This window comes from Falco cherrug, chromosome 1 (genome assembly GCF_023634085.1).
Source record: "Falco cherrug isolate bFalChe1 chromosome 1, bFalChe1.pri, whole genome shotgun sequence".
Taxonomy (NCBI): Eukaryota; Metazoa; Chordata; class Aves; order Falconiformes; family Falconidae; genus Falco; species Falco cherrug.
The window spans coordinates 109,712,635-109,739,599 of NC_073697.1; the positions used below are offsets into that span (position 1 = coordinate 109,712,635).

The window sequence follows — 26,965 nt, forward strand, 5'->3', positions numbered from 1 at the left end:
CACAAAAGGGTCCCCACCACCGCACCCTGGCCCCCCTTGCCAGGCAAGCCCCCCTCCACTGCCTCCCGCAGCCCAGTTGGCCCCCTCTGGGCAGGCGCTCCTGCTCCCACCGCTGTAACGGGTCTCTGAGCATCCCAGCTCAGCCCCATGCCCCTGAATAAGCTCCTTGTTGGAAAGGCTATTTTGGGAGGGTCCAGGACCTGCCCCCCCTCCCCCAGAGCCTGCGAAGCGTTTTTCTCCTGCTTGCCGGCTGTAGCTGAAACATTGCTGCTATTCATCCAGCTCCCGACGTCCCTGCAGCGGCCAGGCTGAAGAATGGGGAGCGTCCAGCACGTCCCATTCATCCGTCACCTCAATAGCCGGGAGCACTGGCCTCGGGTCTCCGCCAGCCCCCGTGCACAAAGCAGCCCAGCCACGGCTGGAGCAGGCGCCTCCCATTCCTCTCCCAGCACCGTCTAGGCTGGTTTTGCATTGATTAAAAATGTTCTTTGGTCCCTTTGCGGTGATCAGCTAAAGGATGAGGCATCCCAACACCTGTGCCGGGAGGTGGGAAGGGTGGAGGGTGGCGGGTGGCTGAGCACCCCAGCCCTGAGGTGGTGGGCCCAGCCCCGCTCATCCTTCCCTGCCACGTGGTCCGACTGCGCCAGAAACCCCTGCAATGGAAGGGGAGGCGCGACAGGAGTTACCCTGCCAGCCGCCGCCGTCACATGCTGTGCAGCCACCAGCCGCTAACCAGATTGATTGATTTCTGTTACTGCCCTTGGAAAGGGCCACAGAGGAACACCCGGTTTCAGATGCCACGTGTGGTCAGCTTGGCCGAGAGTGGGAAGTGAATTGCCCCAGCGCTGGCTTTTTTGCATTGCAAAGCGTTGGCGGAGACAAATTCTTCCCTCTGCCCAGAGCTGTGCTGTGCTGAAGGGAGGGCAGCCTGCGCCTGCTGCTCAGCACCCCTGTGGCTGTTTGCCTGCCCTCAGACACTTGGATGTGCCGGTGGGGTCTCAGCGTTGGCTCAAAGCACAGCTCTTCATCCCATCCGTTTCCTGGTTTGCTCCAGGCTTGCACCCGGGTCCCTTTGGCATCCACCCCTGGTGAGCAGTGAGGCCGTGGCTGTGTTGGCAGGCTGCTGGCAAGTCCCCACGTTCAGCACTTGTTCCCAGCTCCTGAGCTGCGGATGCCAAAATCACTCCTGCCCTAGAGGATCGGGGTGGCCTGGGGCAGTGGGTCAGCCTGGAGGTGCTGGGAACTGTTGTTCCTTTTGTGGAAAGGGTTGGAGGAGCGCCCGGTCCCATCCCAGCTTGGGATAAATCAGCCTGGTTTGGTTTTGACACAAACGATGGGCAGAGCAGGCAGCAAGGTGGGTGCTGCCTGCTACGCTTGTGGTCCTGCGGTGCTGGTGCAAGGCCCGGTGCAAGGCCCAGTGCCTTGGGAGATGCTTCCAGGCTGGACCACGGGTGAGGAAGCAGCAAACTGGTCCTGGTGTGCTGGCTGGGCCAGTGACTTCTCTCTCCCTCTTGGTTTGGCCTCCAGGACGACATGACCGACTCCCTGCGGGATTACACCAACCTGCCGGAGGCTGCGCCCCTGCTCACCATCCTGGACATGTCAGCCCGAGCCAAGTACGTGATGGATGTGGAGGAGATCACACCTGAAATCGTGGAAGCCTTTGTCAGCGACTTTCTAGCAGACAAGCTAAAGCCCGAGCCCATCTAAGGGGGCTTTTGCGCCAACAGACATTATTTAAAACTAGGTCTCTCTTCCGCCGCTTGTGGATTCTCCAGCGTGTCCTCACGCCCAACCCAGTATCCAACCTTCTTGTGGTGCCTTGTTTTACGCAGTGGATCCTTCTCCTAAGCAAACTCCTTGAGATGCACTTTCAGCAGGGAGTTGTTGGCGTTTGGAGACTTCGCTTGTGCTTCATGGTGGTATATTCTCTAATAACCAGGCCAGAACTGTTACCGTATCGTTACTTTATACACGACACTAGCTAGCAGGCAAATCTTTTTGCATGGTGTTCTTCCCAGCGTATGCATCAGGCAGTGGATGGGGTTCTTGGGGCTCTTTTCTTTTCCTTCTCCCCCTTCTTTTCTTTCCTACCACCCCTGCTGACTAAGTGACTTTAAGGAAGCAATAAGGAAACTGTCCACTTCACCCCTGGCCAATCCTTCTTTCCCACGCAAGTGCCCTGACAAGGCCAAGACAAAGTCTTAACTGCTGACAACCTCTGAAAGACCACGGCGCAGCCAAGCTCTTCCTCCTGGGGGTGAGACCTTTCCGGGTGGGTTTCCCACCTCCCACCCCAAGCACCGACAGCCTTAGGCAGCGCTGGCTGTGTGTGCCAGGGTCCATCCACCTGGGACAGGTGGGTATTCCCTCATTCCCTCCCTCTCTGAGCCAGGAGGAGGACCACCACCAGGCTGCCCTCACCTCTCTCCTTTCTCCCTTGTGCTCTCCCCATCCCCTCTCACCCCTCTCTCTGGTATGAATTGTCTTCTCCCCTCTATGTTAGTTGATTGAGCTGTTTTTTGTAGGTGTGTCCCAAACCTAACATTAATGGTGCTGTTCTTTAAAAAATAACCAAAAAAAAAAAAAAAAAACCCCAACAAAAAAAATAATCCCTTCCTCACCCAAGCAGCACAGCTGAGCCCCTGAAAAGTGACATTGTAAAAACTGTACATGGTGATTGGAACTTTGTAATAAAACTGTTATAATAACCTTGTCCCTGGAGGTGCCGGTTGCCGCGTCCCGCTGTTGGGGAGAGGGAGCCCAGCTGGGACCCGTGTGGAAGAGGAGCCCCTCAGCCAGCCCCCGTGGGTAGGTGTTTGTGCCGGCAGCTCCCAGCGCTGCGGCGGCTGAGCTGGGATCGCATGGTGTAGCACAGACTTGCCTGTGGCTGGCTCGTCCTGGGGCCGGGGGGTTGGTGCCCCGTGCGGTGCCGCTCCCCCAGCCAGTGGGCTGCTGCAGGATGGCGGCAGCGTTGGGAGCTGTGGCTTGCTGCACCTCCCTGGGCACTGGGCTGCAAGAAATCTACCCTAAATCAACCCTAAATCAACTCTTAGCCCCTTTACTGGAGATTTTTGAGGAAATCAACTTTTCAGTGAGTTAGTTACCCTCTGCTGCAGGGTTAAGGGCTCTGGCAGTGAGCAGGAGCGGACTTCAGCCGGTGGAGGAGGATGAGCAGTTGCCTCCACCATCACCAGGCACGTGCGCTGCCTGTGCTTAGTGGGTGCCTGCTGGTTTGGGGGCAATTGCAACGGGTGTGGGTTTGACAAACTGGGGGGATCTGTAGCATTTGGTCATGCAGCAGCAGCTGAGAGGGAGAACGTGTTTCCACTCTGGATGTTGTGATTCAGGCTCCCAGCAACGCGGTGGGCTCAGCACCGTCACAAACGCTCTGGTAGATGCTCTGTAGGAACTGGAGCAAAGCAGCAATTTTCTGCCTGAGAACTGGGTCATTCTGGGTCAATTTGATGAGACTGGGGCTGGAACTGGCCTCTGGAGATGGAACTGCTTGGCAGGAGTGATTTCAGGCTTGAGGTAATGTGCTGTCTGACTGCACAGTACGCCCCCAGCCTGGGCAGCGTGGTGTGCGGCTGAGATGGGGGGGCTTAGGCATGGAAGAGGCTGAACCTCCATCTCTGGGTATTTCTGCAGCAGACAATATAACAGATTTCAGTGTAGTAACATAAAACTGGAGCCAGCAGAGTGGGCTGGCAGTAAGTTGCTGGTTGTGTGACTGGCAACCAGCACAGAGGAGGCATTTTTAAATGCACAGCAAGGCGGGTGGCAGGCAGCATAGCTGCAGGACATGCAGCTGCCAGCAATGCGGAGAGCATTGTGCAGCCTGGGTGGGAGCCTCCAGCGTGACCAGGGCTGTGTGGTGCGTCCCAGTCCCACGGAGGTGGGCTGTTGCAAGCAGAGCTGTTACCCTCAGGAAGGAGCAGGCAGGCCTAGCGGTCTCCTTCCCTGGGGCCCAGCGCCCCTCAGATGGACAGCAGTGCCCACAGCTCCTTTTCCACGCTTCCCCTCGTCATTCATAACTCATCTGTGCCAAGACCCAGCTGCCGGAGCGAGAGGTGCTAAGGTGGCTGCACAGGGACAGACCCTTCCACCTCCTGGCAGCAGCAGAGTCACAAATGCCAGAGCTCAGAGACGCTGGGGCCAGCCCGGTGTGCAGCAGGCACCTGCAGCAGGGTTGGTTTGCTGCTCTCATCGCTGGTTAGAGCACAGGGTTTGGGTAAGCAAACCTTGCTTTGGCCTTTCTGACCCCAAAACCACTAGCAGCGGCCACGCCACACAGCCCCTGTGCTGCCAGAGAAAGGACACATGCTGTCAGCAGCACCCTGGCTGGGCCAGCGGAAACACTGCTGCAGCAGCTGCACCCTGACCCCACAGCGAGGTATCCAAGGCCTCCCCAGATCTGCTGGGTGAGAGAGTGAGAAAAGCCAGGCAGCGGGAACGGCTGCGGGAGAGGCGAGCGCTCTCACCCGCTGGCTTTTCCTTTCTCACTAGCATCACCGTGCGGCCAGAGCCCCCCCGCAGGCTGGCCTGGGAGTCACTCACCGAGGCACAGCTCCAGCACCATCAAGAGTTGTTTGATACTCATTTAATGCAAACCAAACAGCCCGAGCTGCTGTTTTATTAACTCTACAGCACGCCAAGGGGACGAGATGCTTCTTCAGCACCCAAACCTCAGCAGTTTAGCCCACTACAGGGAACTTCTGCCTCTCATCTTCCTGCTTGTGCCTCCACTGCAACTGCCTCTTCCCCTCAAACAGCACAATGCCAGCAGCAATAGCGGAATTCAAGCTGTCCATGCCTGGCACCACGGGAATGACCAGTCTCTTCCCCCCTGTGCTGGCAGCGAGGTGAATTGCGTCTGGACTCAGACCGTGGGTCTCTCCGCCAATCACCACGGCCACTGGAGTCTGCGTCCAGTTCTCGTAGTAATACTGTGCAGCCACCTCTGGGATGCAGACATCTGCTGTTCCCTCCTCATCCTTGGGTTTGGATTTCACAGGAACCTTTGGGTTGTGGGGAGCAGAGCCATCCCTGCCAGCTCCTCTCGGCGTAGGCATGGCCTTGGCCTGAGCGCTTGGGTCTTTGTTGTCAGCCACGCAGACCCGGATACCGGCAGGAAGGTTTTTGGGAACAAATTCCCAGTCCAGGTTGGCAATGACAGGCAGACGGAAGTGAGCCCCCATGCCCGCACGGAGAACCTTTGGCTCCCACGGATCCACACAGCCTGAAATGGAAGGGGGGAAAACAGTGACAATGCAGCAGCCCCCACACAAAGATGGGATTCACAGTCGCTGTTCCTGCACCCAGTCATGGCTGTGACGGGCACTGCTTACACACTCATGGGAACAACATCTTCAAGAACCTCTTACTCCCTGCCTTACCCCCAAATTACTGAAACTAAACTGTTTTTTCCCCAGGGAAAGGCTGTTACCTTTGGTGAGCAGCACTTTCTCACAGCCCGCTCCTGCTGCAGATCTCAGAATGGTTCCCAGGTTTCCCGGATCTCGGATATTGTCACAGATGAGGAGCAGTGGCAAGGAGCTGGTTAGCTGAGCGACAGGGTAAGACATCTTGGCATGGTCAGGCTTGGAAAAGACCCCTGAGGAGACAAAGTGCTGACAGGCTTCTGCCTAACACACCCCAAGGAGAGAGCTCTCTCTGATTTAGTTGGCCCAAATCTCACTAAAGATGTGCTGCCGAAAGCACCTCTTAAAAGAAGTTTGAGAAGAGTTTGTCGCTTTACAAGGAGAACTATCTCCCAGCAGAGCCGGAGCAACGTGCTATTAAAAATGAGCATTAGCACCTTCAATGCACTCTAGAAGCCACTTTCACAGTTACTGCAGCAGGACGAATAAAAGGGAATTCTCTCAAATTAGACCCCTTGACACACTGCCAGAACATCTAGGGGAAGGTTATAGAGTCGTTATCTGCTTACGAAGTGTGAAATAGGTTTCCCTTTGAGTAGCGCTGTGACTGCTCTCAAGGCAGCTTACCTATCAGCCCCTGAGGAGTTACGAGGTCAGACCAGCTCTTAATATCTTCAAATTTCACTTTAATTAAGTTGGCTCCTTTCAGCTTTGCCTGGGGCAGCTCGTTCAGCTGCCCCACAGTGCTGAAGAAGAGAGACTGGAGCACAGCTCCTGCCTCCAGGGCATCCCTGATCAGCCTGTGACCCTCCAGCAGGACCTTCCCGTGGCGGTCCCGAAACTTCTTCGACTTGGCGATGGTCACCACTTTTCTGTGGAGAAATTAACGGAGAGAAAACAGCCGTGACGCCAACAAGGCCTTCGGCCTGACGGCGGCCAGCCCCCAGGCCTTCCCTCGGCACGCCCGGGTGCCCGCAGCGCGGCTGGCGGGGCCGGTTCCGGTACCAGCCTCAGCCCAGCCCCCCAAATGCTGGAATTTGCCCCCAACTCTGCAGCTGTGGCAGCGGGCGGCTCTGCGGGGGTCTCAGCGCGGGGCAGCCCCCCGGGCCCGTGCCCAGCCCCCCCCGCGGCGGTGCCCAGCCTCACCCCAGCCTCCTGTCACCGACCGCCGCCTTCTCGTACCACAGCCCCGGCCCGGCCGCGCTCCGCTCCACCGCTGGCGGCGGCGGGGGGGGCCGCGCCCCGGGGCTCCGCTGCACCTCGGCCGCCTCGGCCCGCTCCTTCTGCGGCGGCAGCACCCGCACGGGGCTCCGCCGCAGCGCCCGCACCCCGCGCCGCGCCCCCCCCGCCTCCCCCGGGCCGCCGGGCCGCGGCAGCCAGCGGCACAGCCGCCCCAGCGCCGCCATCTTGCGGCGTCACCGCTGCGCGCGGGCGCGCCCGTGGCGTCACCCTCCGGCATGGCGGCTCGGCGGGCGCTGCACTTCGTCTTCAAAGTGGGCGATCGCGGCCGGACTGCGCGGTTCTACCGGGAGCTGCTGGGCATGAGCGTGAGCCCCGAGGCGGGGGGAGAGCGGCGGAGCCGGGCCGGGCCCCCGAGGCGGGGGGAGAGCGGCGGGGCCGGGCCGGGCCCCTGAGGCGGGGCCCTGACGGGGGGGAGAGCGGCGTGTCTGGGACCGCGAAGGGGGGGAACGGCGGGATCCCGAGGGGGAAAAGCGGCAGGGCCGGAGCCCCGAGGGGGGAAGCGGCGGGAGCGGCCGCCCTCCTCAGCCACGGAAGCCCCGGGGCTCCCCGGGCCGGGCCGGCGCTGCGGGGGGGCAGGGGGCTTCCCCACCTCGACGGGCGAGGCCCCGGCAGTCGTGAAGGGCTCCGGGCTCCGTCGCCTCCTCCGGACCTCGCCCCTGGCTCCGCCGGCGCTGCTGAGGTGGCAGGGAAGGGCCGTGTCCGCGCTCACTTCTTTCGCCCCGTCCCTCAGGTGCTGAGGCACGAGGAGTTCGAGGAGGGCTGCAAAGCCAGCTGCAACGGGTGAGTGCCCTGGCTCCCTCCCCGCTCCTCTGTTCTCACAAAACACCTGCCAGCCCTCACCAGCCACGCAGTGGTATTTTACAGGTAAAAAAGGTGTTGGGGTCGCTTACTTGTCTTTTTTTCCCGAAAGTACTTCCCTTGCAAGCAACGGTTCCCCTTTTTGCATTGGTATGGTGTTTACACTGAAACACCAGTATTGCTGTATTGCACCTATAGGCTGGTACTGAACTTTGTAAAATTATTTCTGAACTCTCCTGGAATTACATTCAGTTACATTGGTATTTTACGTGCATGGGTTTATAGAGGGTATTGAGTTAAAAATCCCTCCTGGTAGCCCCAAAGGCTTTTTTGCCTGTCTACAAATTAAAGCAATCCTCCAATCTGCCTAACTACTTGCTTTTCCTACTTTGCAATAAGGAAGTGCTCATGTAATTCCCACTAATGAGCAGCATGTGCTCTTAAAATGTAAGCTGTTAAGAAGGAGGTAGAATCGCTTTTGTTGTATGGTTGTGAATGACAGCCCAAGGTCAGAACTAGTGACTCTGGGGGGATGCCTGTCTGCTGCATGCTGAGCTGCAATGAGAATTCTTCACAGGTATCGGCTTCTACTTGGTGGGAGGTTACTGGATTGCTTGTGCCATTTGTTTCCTCTAGAAATGCAGTTCTTCCTTGAAACACTAATACTTGCGGTTCTTGGTGTTTATTTCTAATACTCATGAGAATTAAATCTGGATGTTGCAGCCCTTATGACGGAAAATGGAGCAAAACAATGGTGGGCTATGGGCCAGAAGATGATCACTTTGTCGCAGAATTGACTTACAATTACGGTATTGGAGAATATCGCCTGGGCAATGACTTTCTGGTGGGTACCCGACTTGGCATCAAATTCTGTCATCTTATGATAAACGTTTTTTACTCTTTGTGATTAGGAGTTTTTTTGGCATACAGATTGTTACCAGCTGCTTTTTTTATGCTGTTTGGTCCTTTAAATGCTTTTTACCCTTGCTTTTTTAATTGTCTCCAAGTTGGAAGAGCAGAAACTAGAGCAGCTTTTTGCTCACATAGGATCCAGGAAGCACTTCCTTGAGCTCCATCTCTTAGCTACTGTGTGTGTGGGACAGCTGGTATTTGCTGCCAAATCCAGTGTGGAATGGTTAGCTAAGAAGTATCTTGCTGCAGGAAAACACTTTTTTATTTGTTATTACTTATTTCTTCGTTGTTTACTAGCTGAGAGCCAATGAAGATCTCATGTTTCATCTATGAGTATATGCTCGTTGTTTCCCCTGAGCTAATGTTCTTCCTCTAGTTTGCAGGGTGTCAGGGAGCAGCGGCTTCGAGCCACGGATGTCTGCCTAACCTGGTAGAACAGTTAGGAACTTGGTTTTCCACTTCTGTACAATGCACTGAATTAGGGTTTAAAATTACTTTTGCTTTTCACATTTCTTCCGATAAGAAAGAAGTAAATAAACACATTCCAAACACATGTGGGATGTGCCTAAGGTTAAGCTTATTTTGTAGGAGTAAGAGCAGCTCTCAGGAGATCATATGGTCCATCTGTTATAAAAAGTAATCTGATTTGTTTCTGGTCGTTTGTAGAGGCAGACTACTGAAAGGTGGGACTTAGTCAGCATCCACCCTATGGATTTTGCATCTGTCTGTTCTGTTCTCACTAGGGCATAACACTTGTGTCCAGCCAAGCTGTCAACAATGCTAAGAAGATGGGGTGGCCCCTCAAAGAAGTCACGACTGGTATTTTTGAAGCTGAAGCCCCAGGGGGTTATAAATTCTACTTGGAAGACAAAGAACAGCTCAAGCAAGGTGAAACATACCCACTCACTCCTGCAGGTGTTCGAGAGAGATTTCAGAGTTGGGTGTTAGAACGGGCTGTGCATTTGTCTCAATAGCATTTTATGAAATGGAGCATGTTTTTGTTATTTCTTCGTTACGTCTCAAGAATGTAAAACCGTGAGCTTAAAACTACAATATATTTGTAACTAATTCCAAATTATTGCAATCTTCAAGATCCTGTGCTAAAGGTAACCCTCGGTGTCTCCGATCTGCAGAAGTCTGTTAACTACTGGTCTGATTTGCTCGGGATGAAAATATATGAGAAGGATGAGGAGAAACAAAGGGCTTTGCTAGGCTATGCAGATAACCAGGTTAGTCCTTAGAAAGCTTTCTAGTTCTGATCTTTGAGTTGTGTCTCATCATAGAAACCTCTCGTTTCGTGAAAACAGAATCTTAAAGGGAAAAAAGCTCTTAAGTAACGTAACTGTGCACTTAATTCTGTGCATTTTAATTAAAGCTTCTGTATGCTTAAGTGCATTTTATTAAAAAGAGCTGTGGTTTGCTTTGGTAATTCTGGCTTGCCAGAAAATACACATATGGGTGATTTTGAAATCATCAGCATCAGTGAAAAGTTGGAGCGAATGTAGCACTGAGAACAGCGTCCTTGTGAGTCAGGCTTTCCTTTTCCAGTGTAAGCTGGAGTTGAAGAGTGTTGGAGGAGTGGTGGATCACGGGACAGCGTTTGGGCGGATTGCCTTCTCCTGTGCAAAGGAAGAGGTAATGATCACATTTCTCTTACTCTTTTAATTTCCTAGAATTGACTAGTGGGAAGTTTAATTTCCAGTATTAGCAAACCAGCTCAGATGTGAACAAAACAATACAGAGCAGATAATTTATTTCTATTTTTTGCAGTGGGAATGCAATGGAGTTGTGGGTAATGGGGAACTGTAAATGAGAATAACCTGGATGCATCTGAGCTTCATCTGACTAGGGTTGATTTTTGTTTTGTTTTCTGTTTAAGTTGCCAAACATTGAAGCACTGATGAAAAAAGAGAATCAGAAAATTTTAACGCCTCTGGTTAGCTTGGACACACCTGGCAAAGCCACAGTGCAAGTGATTATTTTGGCTGATCCTGTGAGTAATCTTGGAAATAGTGATTAAATTTGATTTAAATTTCTCTCTGCTGTTTATCTAACTTACCTGCTCTTAAACTCTGTTTAGGATGGCCATGAAATCTGTTTTGTGGGAGATGAAGCATTTAGAGATCTGTCCAAGGTGGACCCTAATGGTGACAAGTTGTTAGACGATGTAAGTAATGCTGCCTGCTCATTTGTTTTCTTCCTTGTTACAGGTGCCCGTAGAATCTAATTTTTGCTCCACATGGAGTTTTTCTGAGAAGCAAATTGTACGGTATTGCTAAAGAAGACAAATAATTTTTTAAAGTTCACTTAGTGTCCTGGCTAGAGTTTTCCAGCCTCGCCCTCGGGGCATCTGGGTGGTGGCATGTGTTACCAGACACGTTAACAATGCTTTGGTGTCAGTTACTGCAGAAAATGATTTTTGAGCTGCGGTAACATCAGCACAGCTGGACATCTCCCAAGGTGGAGGGGTTCTGGTGTGGAACGAGAGCTGTGTGGGAAGGCCATGTTTAAACTGTCTTGTTTTGCCCTTGTATTACCAGATCATCTATTGATTTGCTGCAGCAGAGAGCATTGGGTTTCAGTGTCTATTCCATACTAGTATGTGTTTAAAAATCCCCAAAATCCCCAAAAAATCCTTTAGGGTGGGTTTCCTCCAAATTATAAAGTGTCCTTGTGATCAGTCTGGCTTTGTGGGACAGGCTGGTGAGTGTGAGCAGCCAGGTGTCTGGTGACTCCGCTGCTGTTCTGAACATGTTAATGCTTTTCTTTGTGCAGGCCATGGCAGAAGACAACAGCGACAAATGGTTTGCTGCACAGAAAATGAAGAAGGCTTCAGCTTAGCTGGAGAAAAGGACTGGACTGCTCCTTCCTGCCTTGGTTTTCATCTGAGAAAAATGCTAATCCTATGTAACGTGTTGCGTTACCTCTTCCAGTAAGAGGGTGCCATGATGTCCCATGCTTGTTGGTTTCTTTGATTTAAGCTTGTGTCTCTTACTGCTGCTCTCTCCTTCCAGGCAAATGGCATGTTCCCCTTAAAACAGAAAACAGTTAAGCTGGGCAGTAAGGAGCAGGGTGAGCACGTGGCTTCAAAACCGGGGGTCACCAGTTAAGAGGCAAACAGCACATTTCTGTGCTGTTGCTATACTTGAAAAAAGAGGTTGCTGGATTTGTTACAGTATCTAGTTCTCTAACTGGCTTTAGCCATCCTGGATTTGCAGCTTAGAGAAGAGGTTTTTGGGTAGCTGTGAGTGCAGCAGGTACCCCGCTGCAGCGGAAATGTGTCAGCTGAAGGCGGGGGGCTGTGTATGTGGAACTTGAGCAGTTCAGCTGTCGTAGCGAATGCCTGATTATTGGGAACAGAGAAATTATCTCGCTAAAGCACTTGAATATTCTTGTCTGGAACAAACCCCGTTTTCATTCCAAGGTGTTTCCCCAGTTTTTGAGGTGAAATGTCCCCCCTTGGAAGCCGTGGTGCATTTCTCACTAGGGTCACCTCATTGACATGGTGGTTTCCTGCCTTCCCCGTTGCGGGTGGGACCGGGGCTGTGCCGCAGGGTGCGGAGCAGCGCTGCACTGCCTGCTGAGGTGCTGGGCAGGAACTTAAAATAAGTGTATCATGGTTTGCAATTAGCTTTTGATGAGAAATTGCCTTTGGAAGTAATGGTTCAGGGTTTATTCTGTCGGAATGAAGTTGCTCTGCTTTTGCTAGTGGAATAATGGCTGGGAATACAGGGAGTAATTACCGATGTTGTCCGTGTCAGGCACGCTGTCTGGTTTGTAATCTTTCTTGATGTAAAACTTTCACAGAGAAAAGTAGGCAAAATCGGTAGTGTTGGCAGCCGCTGAGGCCTGTTGGTGCTTGTAGTGAATATTCTGAGAATAAACTGGAAAAATTCCTCACTCCGACTTTTTGTTCCAGCTCTTTGCTTCAAGTTCAGTGATGATTTTTGGAATCGTGTATCGATCATGTTGGGAGTGTCGCGTGTAAGCTGCTGCCCAGCCGCTTGCCGGCGTCGCCTTTAAATGAATGGAGGCGCTTCGGGAGGGCGGTGTGAGTGCCTGCCTTGCAGAGCTGCGCCGGCCGTTCCTCGGCCCAGTTAATTGAGTTCCGGGTTTCCGCGCGCACTAATTAACGGCGGGGAGGGCCGGGGGGGCAGGGGGAGGGCCGGGGGGGCGGGCGGCGCTACCGCCGGGCCGCCAGGGGGCGCTGCGGGGGCGCGCTGCGGGGCGGTGCTGACGCCGGAGCGCGCCGGCCGCCGCCATGGAGCCCGGTGGGTGCGGGAGCTGGGGGAGCGGGGCGGCGGGAGCGGGCCGGGGGGGGCGGCCGGGGCCGGGCCGCGGTAACGCTGTCTTCGCGCAGGGCCGTGGGGCGTGTGCGAGGAGACGGCCATCCTGCACGGCGGGTTCCTGCTGGCCGCCCGACTCACCCAGCCGCGGCCGCTGCGGGAGCTGCGCAAAGCGGACTGGCTGCGCGTGGGGACCCCCATCATCGACGCCCTGGGGGAGATCGGAGCGCGCTGCCCTTCCGCGCTGCAGCACAGCCTCTGGAAGAAGGAGGCTGTGGCCATCGTCTGGGCTAAAGTCCTGCTGCCAGACCCCCCCGCCCCCTCACTGGACCAGGGATGGAAGGAGGATGGCTTCTTCTCCGTGGGCAGGATGATCCCCGAAGTTAACCACACTGTCCTCTTCGAGCTGGTCAAGGCCCTCGGCGTGCCCCAGCTCTTCGTGCAGCTGCTGCTGGCACTGCCCCAGGATGTGTGCCGGCACCAGCTGGAGCACTTGGTGGAGTACGTCTCCAGTGAGACGTCCCCATCAGACATCAGGTTCTTCTTGGATGTATGGTGGGAGGTGGTGAAGCACAAAGAGGGACAGGAAGACGCAACAGTCTCTGCGTTCAGCGCTCTCATATATCAGCATGGGTGTGAGTCCTCTCTGGACGATGGTCTCCAGCCCCCAAAGAGGTTCAAGGGTGACCCTGGCTCTCTGAATAGCTCCCCTGCTGCCACCAGCCTGCTCATGGTCCTGATAGAGGGGTTAAAGCAGACCTACAGGAGCATTGCCCTGCCCCGCCTGAAGTGCTATGCTTTGGCCAACCTGGCAGAGCTGCTGTCTGTGTTCCCTGAGGTAGAGGCAGAGGGAAACCCCCTGCCTGTTGCAGAGTACCTGGACAAGATCAGCTCTGTCATCAGCCTCTGGGCCAGTGACACTGAAAGCAAGTACCACCACAGTGGGCTGGATGAGAAGGTGAAGGAAGCAGAGAGAACCATGAGCCTCTTGTCCTTGGCTAAGCTCTCTTGTGAGGAGCTCTTTGTTGGCTTGGACTTCCTCTCCAGCTTGTTGCATGCCTGGGGAGAGGAGCTGCAAGGTACCTTGAACAGCTCTGAGGAGCCCTGCTATGAGAGCTATCGGCTCCTGGATGCTCTTACCAATCTTGGGAAGAACCTAGTTTGCTTCTCAGAAGCTAGAGACCTGAGTGAGGATGAAGCAGGTGTAGTGTTAGAGCTGACACAGGTCACCAAGGACTTTCTTGAGAAGATCAGTGCCAGCCTGAAGAGCAAGGATTTGGATACCAACCTTGTGTCTTCAGTTGCCATGACAATCATTGAGCAGAAGCTAGACCGGCATGTGGAGGTGTGCTCCATTTTTGTATCTGAAAAGACCTGGGCCTTTTCGAAGGACTGGGTTGACTGCCTTGTGAAAAACAGAGCGCTCTTCCAGAAACCAGAGCTAGTTTTGAAATTGCTGGAGACACTGGTGAACTTTGCTGTGTTCCGCCAAGATAAGGAGGCCCGAGAGCTGCAGATGCAAGTGACCAAAGCCATCATGGAGTGTTACACTGAGCTTTCGTTAAGTGACAAAAACAAAGTGGTCTCAGGCGTCCTGGAATCCTGGGGTGGACCAGGCCTGTCTCTGAACTTGCAGGTTGTCATGGAGGGGTTCCAGGAGGACCTGAATGTGACTTTCAACCAGATCACAAAGAGTGTGTCTGATGAAGGCCTGACCAGGGCCGTGGCTTCTGTGGCCAGGCTCACGCTGCTGTACCCTGAGGCCACAGTGAAGCAGCTTTGTAATCTTGCTGTAGTCAACCTAGGAGCACACCAGTTCCTTGCACAAATCCTCTGCTCCTTCCCAGCGCTGAGCTTTCTGGAGACCCACAATGATCCAGGCAGGCCACACAGCCTGGTGGTGAGGTGTCTGGAGGAGGCAGTATGGGGGAGGCTTTCCACTGCAAGGGAAGAGGAGCAGTTCATTGCCTTCCTGACCTTTCTCATGCAGCCAAGTTCAGCCGTCCCACTTGTGTCACCTGCAGAGGTGATCAAAGCCTTTGTCCTTCCCTATTTGAAGTCAGATTCTGCTCAAATTGAGCTGAGCCTGCAGATCCTCAGTAAGGTTTTGGGGATCCAGTCCTGTTCAGAAGAGCACTGGATCAAGTCCTGTCACCCATTCCCGCTTCTCCTCAGCCTCTGCAAGCTTCTAGATGGTTACACAAAGTACTGGCATCAGCCTAGGGACCAGCTCTTCCCTTCACTGGAGACTAAAGACCTGATACTGAACATCCTCAGCCAGCTCTGTGAGGTGGTAAGACCAGAAACTGCCCCCTCCCCTGAGCTGTGGGTCCAGTCACTGGCTTGGCTTCACAGGAAGATGGCATCGCTAGATTGGACTGTTGGTCTCCGGCTGAAGAAGCTTTATGGAGACCACTTCAAGAATGAGGTCCCATCGACGCTGTTTGAGATTTGCACGCTTCCTGAGGATGACTGGACATCCCAGCCTTTGCCAGCCTATGGACCAGGCAGTGGACTCCTGGCATGGATGGAGTGCTGCTGTGTGTCCACAGCGCTCAGGGACACAATGCTGACACTCCTCACGGTCAATGTGGACAACCCTGAAGAAGTGAATCTCTTCAGCAAAGGGTTCTTGGTGGCTCTCATACAGGTCCTCCCTTGGTGCAGCCACAGCGAATGGAAGAGGCTCACGCACGTCGTTGAAAACCTTCTGCAGAGACAGGTCCTGCATGTGCCGTACACACTGGAGTACGTGCAATACATGCCCTTGCTCAACCTCCGGCCATTTGCCTGCTACCTCCAGTTCTCCGTGCTCTTTCTGCGGGGCTTCCAGCTCCTCTGCAGCTCCAGTTGTTCCACCTGGCTGCCAGCAGAGGCTTGGCTCCATGTAGTCCGGCTGTACTGCAGCAGCCTGACGGACCTGCTGGGCTCTGTCAAGAATGCCACAGGGCCCCCCTTGCCCCCTGCTGAGGACAGGACCTCCACGCAGGAGGTGTCCTTCATTTGCATCCAGATGTTCTGCCACCTGCTGCACGTTGCTGCCATGCTGCCCGACAAGGGGTGCAGCGAGCCGCTGGTGGTGGTGGCGTTGGAGATCCTCTCGCAGTATGAGACGTTCAGCAGCGCCGATACATCCCCCAGCAATGCACTGCGGAAAGCCAATGAGAGGCACTTCCTGGAGTCCATCACGGACAATGTTGGTGACAAGGCACTGCGTGGCACTCTCCTGCAGAAGCTCAGCAAACTGGGAGCCCACTCAGCCGGGGAACTGGCTTGAGAAGCTGGAGAGGGCAACAGAGGAGAGCAGTGACCCTGCCTCAAGGGGACCCTTTACATGGAAAGTTGTAAGATCCATAATAAACCCTGTCTATTTTTCTCTCTTGAACTTATTTTGCCCCTGCTGTGTTATCTTCCAACCTGCCTAAGCAGTGAAGGGGCCGTGTAAGGAGGGGTAGGAACAACTGCTCTGAATTTCCCAGCAGGAATAGCTGTGCACGCTCTGTGGCTCCAGCCTTGCCTGCTGGGGCTCTGGATTCATACAGAGAGCTGGCAGCCTCTGGCAGCAGGGAAATTGTTTCCCTCCAGCTCCCCTGCCCCGAGCCCTCTCCTAGTCCTGGGTGGATTGCTGGGTTTGCTGCATGCTGCCAGGGGCTGGGAAGCACGTTGGGTGAGTTCAGGATGGAAATAAGTGTGTGTTGCTCCTGCCCGGAGGTGGGGGTGCAGTGGTAACCCCACATCTTAACACTCCCCATCCAGAAATGAACAGCACGTGGGGGAGCCATGCAGTGGTGTGACTCAGAAAGGAAATCTTTATTGGTCTCCTGACAGTAAATAGGGCAGTGTTAGTGCAAACGGAGATGCCTCATTGGCTTTTTTTTTTTTTTTTGGTCCTTACATAAGGCACATTATTTGCAATGAAAACAGCAAGATATATAAACATCTGTAACAGGTTGCAAGCGGTTTATAACATCAGCTGGTCTCGATCGTTAATGTAACTGTAGTGTTTCTGCAATAACCGACCACGTGTTGGAAGAGGCCGTTTGTTTTGCTCTTTCTAGAATACAGCCGTGGCTGGGCCAAGATCCAACACCCCAAAGAACCAGGTCTCCCAGAGCGCAACCGTTGTTTTTAGACAGAATGAAAGGCACAGAGGGGCCACAGGTCTCAGGGTCAGGGGGCTGCCAGGGCTGTGCTGGTGTGGCGACCTGCTCTGGAGCAGGGGACACCCCCCCCCCCACCCCACCCATCCGCCCCCGCAGGGCAAGCATGGGAGGCTGCAGGGAGGGGGTGGCTGCCCTGGCTTGTGCTGGCTGCAGAGAAGGAACTGAACTTGCTGCCTGGCTTGCACGCACCCGCAAGGCTCGTGAATGCCGTGGTGCAGGGCAAGCCAGGAAGCCTGCACCCTTTTTGCTGCAACTGGAGGTGGAAATGGGCTGAACTGGTGAAGGACACAGCTTGGTGCCCTGCTCTGGGATTGCTGGTTCCTCCTACACTCACCCAGCTCCCTCCCTGGCAGACCTCACCCCGTGGGGGAGTGGGATGGGGCGGGAGGAATGGACCACAGTGACCAGAGCTCGGGCTGTACCGGTACCCGTGGGGTGCTGCTGGTGCTGGCTGGAGGGAGAGCAGGGCAGGATGTGCCAGACTATTTTAAATACCCGCCGGGGGAATGCAGGGCGGATAAAAGCAACTGCAGTTAGGAGAGGCGGGTGGAAGGTAACATCCCCTGCCAGCGAAAGGCTCTGCAGAGTGCCCTGTGTGTTGGTGAGATGAGGACTTGGCAGTTTGCTGCCCTTCAGCCATGGATGCTCTGCCCTGCCAGCATTGCTCCAAGGCAGCATGACCATCCCTCTGTCCGGCTGTGAGCTTCCCTCCCCTCCAGCCCTGCTGGGAACGCTGGAGGCCCCCTGACCCTGGACTGTCAGCCACAAACACCAGATAGTTGTAGTAGAGAGCACCTTTGAGTTAAGTGGAGTCTTAAATTGCGCCCAGCAGCAGCAGGAGGTGCACGTGGGAGGTAAGAGTCTGAATGCGGCTGTAGTGCAGAGGCGAGGTTGGTGAAGGTCAGGAATGGGCTCTGCAGAACCCTCTGCTCTCAGCTGGAGGCTGAACCAGAGCCGGAGGAGCAAGCTGGGGCTGTGGCAGGTCCAGCACACGGCTTCCCTGTTCCCGGCGGTGCCGGATGGAGCTGGGCACGCTGCAGCATCACCTCTCCTGCTGGCTCCAGGCTTCTTCACACCGCGCTGTGCCGGTGTCTGGTGTCAGCCCTGAAAGATGTGGCGTGGGGGGGTTGTAACAAACCCCTCTCGTGTAACCTTTAGTTGGGTACTGCAGCATTGAATCCCAGAAGGAATGTCGTGTTTATGGGCCGGTTCCTACCCCGGCTCCCATGGGTGGGAGGACTCAAGGCACTGGAGTGGCGTGGGAAGAAAGCCTTCCTAGCCCAGGCTGGTGCTGCCTGGCACGGCGGTGGAGACTGCGAGGCTGCTTCCAGCTACGACAGCCCGGCGGTATCGCTGCATCCACCGCTCTGCTCCCATGCTGGTCCCCGCAGCACTAGCAGTGAAGGTGGAAGAGCTGGGGGAGGACTGACCTTTCTCCAGCCCCCGCACTGGGCTGCCACTGCCAGCCGTTATCTGCTTTTGTCAGCGGGCGAGCGGCCGTAGAGTCGGGCGGCTTTGTGGCAGATGAGCCTGAACCAGTAGAGCTGGGGGGCGATGAGGGAGGCATTGGCGATGTTGCAGTGCAGGGGGATGCGGAAAGGCACCATGTAAATGGGGATTCCCACCTGCCTGGCATAGGCCGCGTACATGAAGGGGAAGAGGAGAATACGGCAGAGGAAGAAGGTCACCAGGATGAGGATCCCGTTCACCTTGTGCAGGAGCGTGTCCTGCATTTTGAGCTGGGGAAGGAAGAAGGCGAACGTGGGGTGAGCGCTGGGTGAGCAGCACCCTGCTGCTTCTTGGGCGCTGAGTGTGCTGGGAGCACGGAGACGAGCACCCAGGAGGTACAGATGAGGGGGAGCAGGAAAGTGGGGAGGGAGGGGATGGGGAAGGCAGGCATAGAGGCAGAGGGCTGGGGGGGCGGGGCGTGAAGTACAGACAGGAGGGGGCAGCACCAGCGAACGGCACAGCCCCCAGTTCAGGGATGCTACCGGGCATGCTGCTTACTGGGGGAAAGGGATGGGAACCTAACAAGAGTCTGGGGGAGCTGGGGGGTTACAGCTGTGGGGCTGCCCCCCTCTGAGACCCCCAGCCCAGCTGCTGCGGGAACAAGGGTTGATGGAGAAGGGCAGCCAGGTGCTGGGAAAGGGTACGAACAGCTGTGGGGTCCCCAGACCTGAGTCCCATCCCTCCTCACCTACCTGCATGAGGATTTTGCCCAGTGATACAAAAGGCGTGCTCAGCTCTGCTATGAAGATGCAGCCCACAAAGAAGTCCCCCAGCTCTCCCCTGAAGTGCTGCAAACAAAGCCAGCAGTGAGCACGGGGCCCTCTGGGAGAGGTGGCCAGGAGCTAACACCGAGCATCTCCAGGGGCTCGTGGGCTCCTGACCAGCAGAGACGCTTTGCCAGACACAATTGCAAGCCCTTGCAGCACTGCGGGGCTCCTCACTGGGTTTCACAGCAGCCGTGCCCAGCCCTTACCTGGGTGATGGGGGTGAGCACGATGAGGATGAAGAGGTGATGGGTCACCATCAGGCGTTCCTGCAGGAGGAAGCTCCACACGCTGGCCAGCGAGTGCTTCTTCTCCACAACTCCCCTGTCCTGGCTCTTGTGCCAGTGGCAGAGGTACATGACGTAAATGTCATAGGTCATGTAGGGAACGAGGACCCAGATGTACTCCACGGCCAGCCAGTGCCTAGGGGAGGAGCAGCACACACAGAGGCATCGCAAGGGCTCCGAGCACCTCGTGACGCTCTGGGAGGTGGAAGAGAGAGTCTTTAGGTCTGGAACGGAAGCAGTGGCTTCTGAAGCTGATGGCAAGCTGGGAGGTGGTGAATTTTAACCTGATTTGGCTCAGCAGGTACAGACCGTCCCAGAGAAAAGGTACCTGGTGTGTGCGGAGGACGCCTCCGCAGTGCTGCCTCTGGTGCACGCTTGGCCGTGCCAGGCACCAAACCTAACCCAGCCCAGCACAAACACGGCGCTAACGGGAGGATCTTGATTAGCCCTACAGCAGGTATTTGCTGGGCAGGCTGGGGGCACAGCACTGCTCAGGATCCAGCACTGATCCAACACCTTTGCAGCAGGTAATCTCCCCTAAGCCCTGGGACACCCAGAGCTGATGCTTGTTAGGGGAAAATCTCTGGGGCTGGGTCCCTCCTGCCTGCCACGCTGCTTTGGCTCGCTGCCTAACGTGGGGAGCATTTGGAAAGCACCTGGAGACCTCAGAGTTAATTACAGATGCCTGGCCTGGACTTTGGAGAGTGAAGTGCAAAAATATCTAATACAGGCAATAAACCCCCACGAGGCGTTTGTCTGTTGGGAAATAATTGCAGGCAGCTGCCTGTTCCCAAGGCATGTCAGAATCCTGGTTGCACAATCCGGGCAGTAGCAAGCCCTGCTCTGCAGGGACACTGGCCTCCTTAAAAAGTCCTGAGTGAAATCACACTGCTTAAAACAAAAAACAAAACCACCCTATGCCGCTGCTTAAAGAAACGTAGCTTGGGGCTCAACAAAATCTGCTTTTGCTCTCCTGCCGTCTCAGGAAAAAAATTGTTGCATGTGTTCCTGCTCCAGATAGAAAGATGTAAGCGATGTAAAGCAGGGAGGGGAAGTGGCTAGCTATTGTGTTTGCAAAACTTGCCCAGGGCTTTGGAGGGAAATTATAGTGCCAGCAATATAATGATTGTCTGCCTGTGTAAATAAATTGGCAAATTTTACTGCAACCTTTGTGATGCTTCCTGGCTCTCTGTCTTGCTGTCGTTCTCCAAGGCCTTCCCCGCTGAGCACTGGGCTGTATTTCCTCCAGATTCAAAGAAAATCTAAGTCTCTGACCACAAAGTGTCTATACATTGCTGGCCTTGAGAACACCCAGGCAAGCTCCGGGATGGAGGAGGGCGGCAGGCAGCACCTTCCATCTGTACGGGTCTGGGGTTTATCATCTGCTCTATCTATACAGCAGATATTTTATTCTAGAGCAAAAAGGGAACTTGTTAGACTGCCCGGGTTAAGCAGGACTGAGCAATTCTGATAGATCTCACTATCTAGAGCAAGGCAGGACATTTCACATCTGTGTATTAAAGGCAAGCCTGCAATGACCGAGAGGGCAGCCCTCCCTAAAAATCACCCTAAAATCTGGTGTCTTACAGTAAAAATTCCAGCTCAGCATAATTATATTCTTCCCTCCTACGATTGCCTCTGCCACTCTGGATAATAGCTCTGTTTTTAAGTCTTCTGACCCAGATTGTGCTATCACTCCTGCTGAGAGCTGCTTCTGGGGCAGTTCATCTCGGAGCATTGAGGACAAGGCAATGGGAGTTTGTTCTGAAGGGAATTCCATCCTGATTTTCTTGTTTCTGGCCTCCTTCAGAATCCGTTCGGCACGGGGAAGGCCATGTACCTCTAAAATCAGCACTTGCTAGATCTGCTTGATCCGTTAACAATTCCAGCCTCCAGCAAGGAGACTCCCTACCATTTTAGAAGCAATGATGCCCTTACTTTTTGCTCCTGTATGGGCCCATGTTACAGCCCCTCCTCAGGAGGAGACCCTCTGTGCTGGCAGAGCAGCCCCAGGGCTGAGAGCGCTGGCTGAGCCTTTCAGGGGGTGCATGGCCAGCGCGTTGCCCAACCCTTCACCCAAAGCAGGGGAAAGAGGAACACAAAACTGGTTTTCCTCTCCCCTTTGTACATGCAAGCCTTTGGCATCAAATCCCCCAGCTGGGAGCCGGCCGGGCACAGCCTCCATGTGCTCCTGGCCGGTCGGCAAGGCACCGGGCTGGGCACAGGGTTACCTGTCATGCACCACATCCTTGCAGTTGAGGACAACCATGATCCCTGACACTGTGGCCATCGTGGCTTGGACCGTCGACACCAACCTGCAACCAAGAGGGAGGAAAGAGGTCACCCCAAGAGTCGCCTCAGAAGGGCCGAGGAGCCCGGCTGGCACCGGGAGGGCTAGCGGGGTGTCGCCACCGGCTCAGTGCACACCCCAAAAGCTCAGTCAGGGCGAGGGGCAGCTCTGTCCCGCTGGGATGCAGCCGGGGCTGCTGTGCCAGGCGCTGCCACCCGGGACACTGCCAGGGCTTCTTCCCAGGTCTCGTCCCTTCCAGCCACATCAGGGGGATCCCGCGCGGCTCCCCGCGGGCAGCGGGAGGGCTGCACCGGAGCATCCCGGGGTACCGGCTGCAGCGGGGGGCCCGGCAGGGCAGGGTCTGAGCCCGCCGCCGGCCCAGGCCTGGGCGCGCGGCTGCCGGGCGTCGCGGCACCCCCCGGTGCCGGCTGCCGGGGCTTGGGGATCTTGGACCGTCGGGATCGGTCCCGCTCCCGGTCCTGCTGCCAGTGCGCCGCGATGGCTCCCGATGGCGGCCCGGGCGGCCTCCCGCCGGTCCCGCCCGTACCTGCCGCTGAGGAGGATGCGGTCCTTGAGGCTCCATCCCGGGGCGGCCCACCGCAGCGCCCGGATGCAGAAGGCAAAGAGCCCCGGGAAGAAGGCGGAGGCGATGGCCAGCGTCCGCCACATGGGGCCGGCCGGCCAGCACCGCGCTGCCTCCCGCCGCCGCTTGTCAACAGCAGGCCGGGCAGCAGGGGGGGCGGCTCGGCACGCACCGGCCCCGCCGCTCCCGCTCCCGCCCCCGCCGCCGGGACGCGCCCCGCAGCACCGGCCGGCAAGCCCCGCCCCTGCCCCGCTGGGCCCCGCCCCCGTCCCGCCGGGCCCCGCCCACCCCTCCCGCCCCCGCCCCGAGGGGGGAGGGGGCGCGTCCTCCTGCATCCCAGCGTGCCCCGCGGCCCGGAAGCGGCGAGCGCGCCATGGAGGAGGACGAGCCGGAGCTGGCGGCTGGGCTGGAGGCGGCGCTGGAGCTGGCGCCCGCCGTGCAGGCCGCCATCGAGCAGGTGCGCCGCGGCCGGGGCCCGCCCCTGCGCTGAGGGGCTGGCTGTGAGCGCGGGCCCCGCGGGGGCTCTGCCGGGCCGCGGGCGGCCCCCGCGTGGCCGTGCTTGGGGCGGGATGCGGCCCGGGGGCCTCGCGTGCGGGCAGAGCCCCCTCAGCCTCAGGGCGGGCCGCGGCCTGGGCCCCCGGGTCCCGCCGGTGCTCCGGGGGGTTGTCCCCTCGGGCCTGCGGCGGACACGGCTGTTCTCCGTCTCGTCACTGAGCAGTTGTGACCTGGCAGGGGAGGCGGCTCATGGAGCCGGGCAGCTTGCAGCTCGCTTGGAGTCAGGGTAATCTAAACGTCTCGGCTTCTGTGGTCGGTGTGTTCCAGCCCAGTGCTCCCTGACACCCTTTGTGGCGTTTGGGGTGCCGCAAAAGTCCGTGAAGAATTAGCGTAGAATCCTATGTCTGTCAGGGCCTGTGACTGAGCTTGTGCTGGTTTCAGCCAGCCCTTCCCCCTGAAGAGCTCTTTTGTGTGGTAGAAGTCTGGGGACAGCAACAGCAGCTGTCTCCCAAAGTGTGTCTCAAATAAGTTTTCACACTTTTTTGAGTGTTGAGGCTTGAACATTGCTTTTGGTGACTCTCCTCAAAGAACTAGGGCAGACTCTGGTAGCTGGCACAGCATCTCAAGCAATCCCAGCACCAGGAGATGAGGAAGGTAGCGCAGTTTCTCTGTGGGTGCTGTGCCAGCTTTGGAATATTAGTGCTCCAAAGAAAGAGACACCTCACATGGTCTTACCTTTGCATGGAGTTGGCACACCTGGCAGTAAACTGTTGAGTAATTTTTGCTGATACCTTGAGAATTGCCAGATTAAATGCCAGCTTCTGGAGGAGACCTCAAACGTGTCCAGAAGAATCCTCTGTGTTTTACAGAGCCCATATATCTGAAAGTCAGAGAAGCCTGGTGTGATTTCTAACATTCAACCAAATAAAGTTACCTAATAACATTTTCTTCAAGTACAAAATGTCTCTTCAAGGTAAAACACATGTTTTAGAGGCAGTGTTGACTTGAGGTTTTGAGCAGTGGAGAATCCACCACGTCCCTGGCTGGATTATTTTAACAGGCAGTAAGGCTGTAGGCAGATATTCACATCCTGAGCAAGGAGAGATGTTGAGGATGACGCTGCCTCCTGCCTTCTGTCATTTCCTCACTGCCACTTCCCAACTCAATAATCCTGTTGTTCCTTTGACTGTTCCTTGATCAGCTTTGGGCAAAACCTGCCAGGTTCTGGTTAAATGAGCAGAAGTGGCTCTGCTGACTTCTGCCTGAAGCGGGATAGGGAGCACACGCATCCTGATGCTCCACGAGACCTGGGGTACTGATTTCTGGTTAATGGGTTGTAACAAAGACCTAGCAGTAGCAACTTCTTTAGCTGGTACAGCTGCCAGCGGTGTTGATTTCTTGTCTGTAGCTTGAGTGGAGTTCCTGAGCAGCTTTTAACTTCCATCCTGCCCCTTCCTTCAGCTGCTCTTAATGCTTGTGGAGGTTTGGGATTAACTTGGTCTGCAGGAGCTCAGAGCAGGACAGGCTGGTTGTGGTGCTGCAACTGCACTCTTATGATGGGCTAATGTCAGAGCGTCTTCCTCACTCAGGCATGACCTCATGCATATTTAACTGCTGCTTTCTTCTCCTTGGCCACAGGAGTAACTCTGGGAAAGCTGCCGAAGAGGCCTGTTTCAGGGAGAAGTTGCTTTCATTTAAATGGTCTCACAAAGCCACTGCTTTTACACTGCAAAATGTGTCAAACAGCAAAATGCTGCATGTGGCCAGATACCGCAGGCTCCTGTGAAGACTTTCAGTGACCAGGGTGATGTGCAGAGGTGATGCTGCGGGTTGAGCTACGCATTTGCTAGGCAGGGTTTTGACCACAAAGTGCAGAGCTGATGGCTGTAAAAATATGGAATGAATATAGTAGCAGGGAAGGGAAATCACCGTATTTTTGTCTGTGGGGACAAAAAGTGAAGCCTGGCAGCTGTGTTTGTATCATTTGAGCTACTTCTGAAAAGAGATGAGATCTGTTTGCACCACAGCTGCTCTTTTCCCTTTTCCATGGGTAGGAATAATCCTTCAGCAGATTCTGTTTCTCTCCGTCTTTTTCATGTAGAAGTGGCAAACCCGAGTCTCCAGAGAACTTGTACAACCATTTCTTAGTTCATCGTGTTTCCTATTACATGGCTGTGAAAAGGAAATCCTCTGTCTCTCGCCACGGGGCCTTGCAAAGCCCGGGCAGACAGAAGGGCAATGCCTCAGCACAGGGGTTCATTTACAGACAACAGCAAAAGGATCAGAATAGTTTGGGATGCATAATTAATGGCTTGTGTGTCTCAGGAATTCCTTGCATGTGCTCAGTTGTGCTGGGGCTGTCTGTGGAAGCATACATGTACATTATCTGTGTTAGCCAGGCTGATATCCGCAGGAATTTCAGTAGGTCAGAGACCTACAGAGCACGTAACTGTTTGCTCCTGGGCAGAGGCTTAACCGCTCTCTGTGCACGCTTGTTAGAACAGTGCTGTGAAACAAAATCAGAAGTGGGTGCTGAAGTAATTAAAAGTAGTAGGTACTGTGTAAAGTTACATAAATTAACGATGATGTATTCTTGATTGTATTTGTTTTCCTCCCTCTCTTCAGGTATTTCCCAGCCAAGATCCACTGGACAGAGCAGATTTTAATGCTGTGGAGTACATTAATACTCTCTTTCCCACTGAGCAAGTAAGTAGTGCTCACAGTACGGCCCTCTCAGTGCAAGAGGTAGCCTGTTAGTAAATGACAGAAGGTGTGTTTAAACCTGTACCCAGCCTTTTCTTTTAAACAGTAGCACAGGTAGTAAGACTGTAACGATAATCACTTAAATTTGCATCTTACTAGGTTCAATGTCATTATGTAGTCTTTTTCCACCCAAAGTGCTTGCTGCAGTAAAAGTCCTGCTTTGATTTGTAGAAATAAATTAGGTTTTTATGTAGAGGTTTCTCTTGCAGTAAATTTCATGACTTGCTGTGTATTAATCACTGGTGAATCCTCAGGGGTTTCAGCCAAGTAAGGCAGGTGTTGCCTGTGAAATGTCACTGGAGAGTCATCCATGTTCGAAACCTATTGTTTCTTTCCAGATTTGATGGAGGAGATTGCCACCAGGTCATATCCGTACTTTGTCTTCCCCAAATCAGCCCCAGGGGCAGTTTTGAACTCATCTGTTGCAAGAAGGAGGTGTTTCTGCAGCTGAAAATGGGGTTGTGGGGGAGCTCTGACATTTACCGTGTTTAAGATCCTCTGCAGCACCAGCTTTTTTTTAGGTTTTTAGTGTTTCTAGTTAGTTTGCTGGTGCTGGCTTGGCTTTTTTCCCTTTGCCAGTAGTGAAGAGCTATTTCCCCTGCACTGCCCCTGCTCCAGCAGCAGCCAGGCCTCCTCCACCTGCTTGCCCGGGGTCTGGGTGGGAAGCAGGGAGTCTCTGGGACCTGCAGGGCTGCACTCCATCCTGCCCTGTCTTCTGCTGCTCTTCATTACGTGACCTGAGGAGCAGCTAAGCTGCCGTGTGTCTCAGTCCCTCCATCTGTAAAACGGTCATCGCTCTCCTCTTTGTAAAGTGTTACGTGTGAGTGTTAGGTGTCACAGCTGACATGTATCACAGTAAAAGGTTCACTGTTTCACTGCTCTCTGTTTTTTTCATGTTTTAGTCTTTGGCAAACATCGATGAAGTTGTGAACAAAATCAGATTGAAAATAAGGTAAATATTTCTCCATTTCATTGCATTTCAGGTGGTGAGTAGTCTGGTTGTCACCAAGGCTTCATAAATACAGCCTTTGCACTGTAGCTGATAGGAATTAATTTGCTTCAAAGGCATGAATAGGATCTTCCTCAAGCCTAACAGTGGGACAGAGACTATTACTATAATTTTTTACTTTTTTTTTCTCCTATTGTATAATACATGCCCTTCAGGTTATTTGAGGTGATGGGTTGCAAAATAGAGCTTTTAAAAACAGTGAACTAAGGATCAACAAGTACTACATCTTAGTACATTTTGAAGGCTGAGAGAACAAATTACCCAGAAAACTTGGTTGCCAAGAATTTATTGTTTGCGATATCAAAATAGCGATTGTGAAAGCTCTCATTATGGGGTTTTTTATTGTCATTATTGATCATATAAGTGCTAAATAAATAGAAGTGTGCAGGAAATACTTACATTTTCTGTGCAGTCTAGCATTGCCGACCAGAAATGATTGAGGCAACGGTTTAATATTGCAACGGTGGGAAGTTGAAATGA

General features: G+C 54.5%; 6 protein-coding genes across 14 annotated transcripts in view; 4 read left to right on the plus strand and 2 right to left on the minus strand.

Annotated features, from left to right (window-relative positions):
* Positions 1-2,716, plus strand: part of NXN (nucleoredoxin) — a 54,045-nt gene extending 51,329 nt beyond the window's left edge. For both annotated transcript variants that reach the window (XM_055718869.1, XM_014280332.3), the window contains exon 8: positions 1,528-2,716. In XM_055718869.1, the coding sequence (XP_055574844.1) occupies positions 1,528-1,710 (183 nt within the window). In that variant the 3' untranslated portion in view covers positions 1,711-2,716. The remainder of the gene's footprint in view (positions 1-1,527) is intronic.
* A 1,886-nt stretch (positions 2,717-4,602) lies between these two features.
* MRM3 (mitochondrial rRNA methyltransferase 3) lies at positions 4,603-6,807 on the minus strand. The gene is made up of 4 exons (XM_055718902.1): positions 6,531-6,807; positions 6,012-6,256; positions 5,450-5,617; positions 4,603-5,242 (listed from the first exon to the last, which is right to left on the minus strand). Exons 1-4 carry the CDS (start codon positions 6,788-6,790, stop codon positions 4,698-4,700), a joined length of 1,218 nt encoding a protein of 405 aa, XP_055574877.1. The 5' UTR covers positions 6,791-6,807; the 3' UTR covers positions 4,603-4,697.
* GLOD4 (glyoxalase domain containing 4) lies at positions 6,795-12,242 on the plus strand. 2 transcript variants are annotated; one of them, XM_055718928.1, is made up of 9 exons: positions 6,795-6,931; positions 7,357-7,406; positions 8,148-8,268; positions 9,080-9,224; positions 9,429-9,565; positions 9,885-9,971; positions 10,216-10,329; positions 10,417-10,503; positions 11,112-12,242. In XM_055718928.1, exons 1-9 carry the CDS (start codon positions 6,842-6,844, stop codon positions 11,175-11,177), a joined length of 897 nt encoding a protein of 298 aa, XP_055574903.1. In that variant the 5' UTR covers positions 6,795-6,841; the 3' UTR covers positions 11,178-12,242. The 2 variants fall into 2 exon arrangements, with proteins under 2 accessions (XP_055574903.1, XP_027661967.1); XM_027806166.2 differs by lacking the exon at positions 6,795-6,931 and having other exon boundaries at positions 7,370-7,490.
* Positions 12,243-12,257: 15 nt separating this feature from the next.
* Positions 12,258-16,011, plus strand: GEMIN4 (gem nuclear organelle associated protein 4). 2 transcript variants are annotated; one of them, XM_055718885.1, is made up of 2 exons: positions 12,258-12,387; positions 12,697-16,011. In XM_055718885.1, the coding sequence occupies exons 1-2, from the start codon at positions 12,360-12,362 to the stop codon at positions 15,897-15,899; spliced, it is 3,231 nt and encodes a 1,076-aa protein (XP_055574860.1). In that variant the 5' UTR covers positions 12,258-12,359; the 3' UTR covers positions 15,900-16,011. The 2 variants fall into 2 exon arrangements, with proteins under 2 accessions (XP_055574860.1, XP_055574870.1); XM_055718895.1 differs by lacking the exon at positions 12,258-12,387 and adding an exon at positions 12,560-12,607.
* Positions 16,012-16,407: 396 nt separating this feature from the next.
* Positions 16,408-22,452, minus strand: TLCD3A (TLC domain containing 3A). The gene is made up of 5 exons (XM_055700697.1): positions 22,183-22,452; positions 21,577-21,660; positions 19,268-19,481; positions 18,987-19,082; positions 16,408-18,524 (listed from the first exon to the last, which is right to left on the minus strand). Exons 1-5 carry the CDS (start codon positions 22,302-22,304, stop codon positions 18,255-18,257), a joined length of 786 nt encoding a protein of 261 aa, XP_055556672.1. The 5' UTR covers positions 22,305-22,452; the 3' UTR covers positions 16,408-18,254.
* Positions 22,453-22,570: 118 nt separating this feature from the next.
* VPS53 (VPS53 subunit of GARP complex) overlaps positions 22,571-26,965 on the plus strand; it is a 67,427-nt gene continuing 63,032 nt past the window's right edge. For 3 of the 6 annotated variants that reach the window (XM_055718988.1, XM_055718994.1, XM_055718982.1), the window contains exons 1-3: positions 22,815-22,999; positions 25,339-25,419; positions 26,379-26,428. Coding sequence is in view for 1 of the 6 variants with exons in the window: in XM_055718968.1 (XP_055574943.1) it covers positions 22,592-22,675; positions 25,339-25,419; positions 26,379-26,428 (215 nt within the window). In the remaining 5 variants the exon portion in view is untranslated. Of the gene's footprint in view, positions 22,676-22,811; positions 23,000-25,338; positions 25,420-26,378; positions 26,429-26,965 lie in introns of those variants that run through there. The other 3 variants (XM_055718968.1, XM_055718972.1, XM_055719004.1) reach the window with 3 other exon arrangements.

Excerpts from the sequence above, each read along its gene's own strand:
- MRM3 (XM_055718902.1), bottom strand. The coding sequence starts at position 6,790 with ATGGCGGCGCTGGGGCGGCTGTGCCGCTGGCTGCCGCGGCCCGGCGGC. Across the intron at positions 6,257-6,530 it reads GTCGGTGACAGGAGGCTGGG|AAAAGTGGTGACCATCGCCA; the intron begins GTGAGGCTGGGC and ends ATTTCTCCACAG. Across the intron at positions 5,618-6,011 it reads AACTCCTCAGGGGCTGATAG|GGGTCTTTTCCAAGCCTGAC; the intron begins GTAAGCTGCCTT and ends TTGTCTCCTCAG.
- GLOD4 (XM_055718928.1), top strand. The coding sequence starts at position 6,842 with ATGGCGGCTCGGCGGGCGCTGCACTTCGTCTTCAAAGTGGGCGATCGC. Across the intron at positions 8,269-9,079 it reads GCCTGGGCAATGACTTTCTG|GGCATAACACTTGTGTCCAG; the intron begins GTGGGTACCCGA and ends TGTTCTCACTAG. Across the intron at positions 9,225-9,428 it reads CAAAGAACAGCTCAAGCAAG|ATCCTGTGCTAAAGGTAACC; the intron begins GTGAAACATACC and ends GCAATCTTCAAG.
- GEMIN4 (XM_055718885.1), top strand. The coding sequence starts at position 12,360 with ATGAATGGAGGCGCTTCGGGAGGGCGGT. Across the intron at positions 12,388-12,696 it reads AGGCGCTTCGGGAGGGCGGT|GGCCGTGGGGCGTGTGCGAG; the intron begins GTGAGTGCCTGC and ends GTCTTCGCGCAG.
- TLCD3A (XM_055700697.1), bottom strand. The coding sequence starts at position 22,304 with ATGTGGCGGACGCTGGCCATCGCCTCCGCCTTCTTCCCGGGGCTCTTT. Across the intron at positions 21,661-22,182 it reads CGCATCCTCCTCAGCGGCAG|GTTGGTGTCGACGGTCCAAG; the intron begins GTACGGGCGGGA and ends TCTTGGTTGCAG. Across the intron at positions 19,083-19,267 it reads TGCTCACCCCCATCACCCAG|CACTTCAGGGGAGAGCTGGG; the intron begins GTAAGGGCTGGG and ends CTTTGTTTGCAG.